The sequence below is a fragment of the Lynx rufus genome, unplaced genomic scaffold (genome assembly GCF_022079265.1).
Source record: "Lynx rufus isolate CCGP_SWC_20201006 ecotype Redwood Valley unplaced genomic scaffold, mLynRuf1.p SCAF_6, whole genome shotgun sequence".
NCBI lineage: Eukaryota > Metazoa > Chordata > Mammalia > Carnivora > Felidae > Lynx > Lynx rufus.
The window spans coordinates 51,512,933-51,518,177 of record NW_025814878.1 but is presented as its reverse complement, the minus strand read 5'-3'; the positions used below and the strand labels follow the sequence as shown (position 1 = coordinate 51,518,177).

The 5,245-nt window shown below is 37.8% G+C and overlaps 1 protein-coding gene across 1 annotated transcript; it reads right to left on the bottom strand.

The window, feature by feature from the left end:
• Positions 1-1,717: 1,717 nt before the first annotated feature.
• Positions 1,718-1,985, bottom strand: LOC124528214 (apolipoprotein C-I-like). The gene is given in 2 exon segments (XM_047101677.1): positions 1,718-1,825; positions 1,827-1,985. Coding segments are annotated over 2 exon segments (267 nt in total).
• Positions 1,986-5,245: the final 3,260 nt, after the last annotated feature.

Here is a 5,245-nt window from a genome sequence, read left to right as displayed (position 1 = left end):
GGAGATAGGATAATCAATATCAGGGTGCCAGCATGGCCTGGTTCTGGTGACACCCTTCTCTAGGTTGCAGACTGCTGTTTTCTTGTACCTTCACATGGTAGAAAAAGCTAGAGAACTCTCTGAAGTCTTTTCATAAGGGCACTAATCCCATTTTTGAGGCATCATCCTTATGACTTAATCATGTCCCAAAGACCCCACTTCCTAATGCCATCACTTCAGGGGATAGAAATTCAACATATGAATTTTGGAGGGACACAAACATTTGGTTCATAATAAGGAATAATCAGTGATGTAAGATCTAAAGCACAGGAAGCTTTGTAAATATATTAAATAAGTAAGCAAATAAATGAGAACTGCTTCAACAATAAGAAAATCATTCAATAAATCGTGGTATGTTTACACAACACAATGTTTTGCGGCCATTAAAAATGGTGAGTATGAAGGGCACCTGGGTGGCTCAGTCGGTTGAGCATCCAACTTCTGCTCAGGTCATGATCTCACGGTTTGTGAATTTGAGCCCCAAATTAAGCTCGCTGCACTCAGGGCAGAGCCCAGTTTAGATCTTCTGTCCCCCCTTCTCTCTCTGCCCCTTCCCTGCTTGTGCTCTCTCTCAAAAATAAATAAATCTTTAAAAAAAAATGGTGCGTATGAGAAAAGGATAGCATTGATCCCAAGTTAAGGTGGGAGGGGGGCTATGGGATGGAAGTCTAAGTGACAAGGGCCAGAGATCACAGGGAGACTTATCACTGTATATATACCCTTGTAAATCTTTTTAATTTTGACCTCTATGAATTCTTTTTTTTTTTTTAAGTTTATCTATTTATTTTGAGAGAGAAAGAGATAGCACAGCGGAGGGGCAGAGGGAGAGGGAGAGAGAATCCAAAGCAGGCTCCATGCTCAGTGCTGAGCCTGACTTGGGGGTCCATCTCACAACTATGAGATCATGACCTGAGCTGAAATCAAGAGTTACATGCTTAACTGACCGACACACCCAGGTGCCCCATGACAATTCTTATAACAAGAATAAAAATCTCATTTAAAAAAATGTTTATTTATTTACTTTGAGAAACAGAGAGAGCAGGGAGGAAGAGAGAGAATCCCAAGCAGGTTCCATGCTGTCTGCACAGAGACCGGTGCAGGGCTCACTCATGAATTAGATCATGAACTGAGCTGAAACCAAGAATTGGATGCTTAACCGACTAAGCCACCCAGGTGCCCCTATGAATTCATTTCTTATTCAACACTGTGAAAATAAATTCTTATTCAACACTGTGAAAATAAACAAGTGAATAATTTAAAACAATAAGAAACAACAATATATACAAAAAGTATTAATAGAGTGGGCACTGTGGTTGCCCCCAAAGCTTTCAGTCTCCCCATTCTTTTATGACAATCCTTATTTAACTTCTTTTCCAAAGTAGAGGATTTTTAAAATTTTATTAAGGAATATAAATTTACAAAAAAATAAGGAAAATAGCAAAATAAAACCTAATATACTCATCATCCAACCAATCTTGTTTTGTCAATGTTCTCATTTTTACTCCCCTACCCTCACTCTGGATTATGTTTTTTCCCCCTCTATGGGATTTTTGTTGGTGGGTGGGGGTGGACCTGGGTATCATCAAGTCCTGGGCACAGGAGCAGGGGTATGGGAAATTTTGGAGCACCCTCCTAGGGCACAGCCACAGAGGAGAGGGGCAGGCGGCCCTCATTGTATTCAGGAGAAGGTAATTTTGAGCCTCTCCTTCCCTTTGTTGAAAGTCTTGGAAAACCAGTTCTGGGTCTTTGCAGGAATGTCGCTCTGCTTGATGCTCTCAATGGCTGCCCAGGGCCTTGTCCTTCAGAGCTTTACCAAACTCCTTCAGCTTATCCAGGATGAGCTCCAAAGTGCTGGAGATTTGTGGGGCTGCCTGGGCCAGGGCTGGGCCTTCCAAAACCAAAGACAGAACCACCACCCAAACCGGGAGTGACAGGATGAGACTCATGGCTGGGCTGGAGGGGCACACTGGATCAGCCACAAGACAGCATGGGGTCACACTGGATTACTTTAATGTACATTTCAGACATTCTAGCATTTTATCTGTAAACATTTCTCATGTATCTTTAAAAGATAAGGGATCCAAAGAATAATTATACTACTATTATTATATATAAAATATTTGCCAAAATACATTGATACTGTCAAATATCCAGACAATGTTCAAATTTTCTCAATTGTCTTAGACATACCTTTTTAACTGAATTTTAGTTGACATACAATGTTATATTAGTTTCAGGTGCACAACATAGTGATCTGATAATTCTACACATTACCCAATGCTTGCCACTGATAAGTACAGTTACCATCTGTCACCATACAAATTTATTACAATATTATTGACTATATTCCCTATGCCATACTTTTCATCCCTGTGACTGATTTTATAACTGGAAATTTGTAAATCTTAATCCCTTTCTCCTATTTTATCCACCCCCCACCCTCCCCTCCACTCTGGCAACCACCAGTTAGTTCTTTGTAGTTATGAGTGTGCTTTCATTTTACTTGTTTGTTCATTTGTTTTGTTTTGTTTTCTAGATTCCATATATAAGTGAAATCATATGGTATTTGTTTTTTTCTATCTGACTTATTTCACTTAGCATAAAACTCTCTGGGTCCATGTTGTCATGAATGGCAAGACTTCACTCATTTTTATGGCTGAGTGATATTCCATTGTATATAGATAGATAGATATCTTAGACATTTTTAACAATTGGTTTATTTGAATCAGCATCCAAATAATGCTCACATATCATATTTTGTTGATATGGCTCAAAAGTCTCTTTTATTCTATAGGATCCTCTTCTTCTTCTTCTTTTTCTTTTTCCTGAACACTTATTTATAATTTATAATTTCATTCAGGTGTCCATACTTCTGCACAGCCATGTGCTGACTCCATCCCTGAGTCAAGGGGCATGTGGCTCAGGTGTAATCTCATCCCAGGCCACTATTGATAGTCAGTAGTTCATAATTCAGACCAATGAAAAATAAGCTACCGAGAATTGTCAGGAAACAAACTTCTTCACTTTTCTTTTTTTTTTTTTAATTTTTTTTTCAACGTTTATTTATTTTTGGGACAGAGAGAGACAGAGCATGAACGGGGGAGGGGCAGAGAGAGAGGGAGACACAGAATCAGAAACAGGCTCCAGGCTCTGAGCCATCAGCCCAGAGCCTGACGCGGGGCTCGAACTCACGGACCGCAAGATCGCGACCTGGCTGAAGTCGGACGCTCAACTGACTGCGCCACCCAGGCGCCCCACTTCTTCACTTTTCTAAGGAAGCCTCCAGAATTCAAGCACTCGTGCATGCTCTCTCCACAGCCCCGCCCCCTTCTCTTTCTCTATTATCATATTTATGGCAAAATATTCCTCCTAAAATCAGGAATAAGGCAAGAATGTTTGTTTTCATCACTTCTTTTCATTATACTAGAATCCTAATCAGTGAAAACAGTAGTGGAGTAATTTGATACTCATTTGGAGAAAAAAAAGAAACCCAATCTCTATGTCACATCATAGACAATGATGTGACACATCAATCTGGGGAGGATCATAAATCTGCACACAAGAGCTAAAACTATGAAGCTTCTGCAAGAAAATATAGGAGACTATTTTCATGACCTTGGAGAAGGCAAAAACTTCTTATATAGGACATATAGGACATTGAAAGCAAAGAAGCATAAAAACAAATATTCGATGCTAGTCTTCAATATTAAAAACTTAAGCTCATCAAAAGATACCATTATGAAAATGAAAATTTTCCATGGGAAAGAATACTTACAAAGCATATATCTCATAAAGAATTTCTTTATTTTTTTTTTAAGTAAGCTCTGTGCCCAATGTAGGCCTCAAATTCACAATCCCAAGATCCCCAAGATGTCAAGATCTCCGGCCACCCCACATAAAGAATTTCTATGTGGAAAAACTCCTACCATTTAAAATACAACCCAAGGGGATGCCTGGCTGGCTCAGTCAGGAGAGCATTCGACTCTTGATCTCAGGTTTTCAGTTCAAGCTCAACGTTGGGTGTAGAGTTTACTTAAAAACATTTTTTTTTTAATAAATAAAAGACGACCTGGTAAATTGAAGATGTTTGTGCTATAATACTCTCAGAAAATATACATCATCCATGGAATAGAAAGACATTCTAACATCTCTTATGACACATAAAGCTAGTGACTTTTAACAAAGCAAGAGTCTTCTTCTCTAAGACTAAAATGAAATAATATGGGGATAAGGTATTAGATGCTCTCCTTTCCAGATGACACTCATCCTTAATATATGGGGGAGAATTAGTCCTGGAAAACCCCAGCTGTATGTAGTAAAATAATTTTTTTGAGTCCTGAGATAACACACTACAAATATTAAAAAACATGTACATTAAAAATTCATACCTAACTCTATGAATTCATAGCACAATAGATACCATTCTCTTCCCACATATCATCCATGGGAAGTACATGCCAACATCAGCTATTCCTCATGGATATAAATTGCAAGGTACTAGAACATTCTTGGGAGTAGATTATTGAGAGCATGCATGACATTTAGGATTAAAAATGTATTTGCTCTTGGGGAAGGTGTAAAATACGGGATTTCCACAAATCATATAAATTGTGATTGTGTAAAGTAGGAGATCTTGGCTACAACTAAAATAATTTTTCAGTTTAAAACCTTCATAAAACTGTTACAACAATTTCAAGGTTTATGCTAATATTAAAAGCAGTGCTATGTCTCCCAATGTGAGGCATTAGGATCTAACGGACAATGTCCAAAATGAGACTCATAGTGAGAATTTAAATTTTTTAAGCCTTTAAAGCATTTGCAGAAGTCTCTGAATTTCATGATAAATGAAATTGAAATCAATAGTCCTATGAAAGAATTTTCTGAATTTCATAGTAAGTTTAATGAGCTCAGTGATCACTCGAGAGCATGAAAGATCATGTTTCCTACCAAAAAATAATAGTGTCCAGAAAACCAGTATCATTGAACCTGTGTATATTTGAAACCATTTTACATGTATTGTTTTTTTCCACTTCAGTAAAATTCTGCCTTTTAAAACATACAGTTTGGGGTAGATAAAAGATTTTTCTGAATTCATTTCATCATCAGTAACTTAGTCCCAAATTCAATGTAAACAAATATTTACGTGCAAGGTGCAAGGTGGATATACAATAAAGAATAAGCCTTTTTCATTTTACTCTCAAGGAGT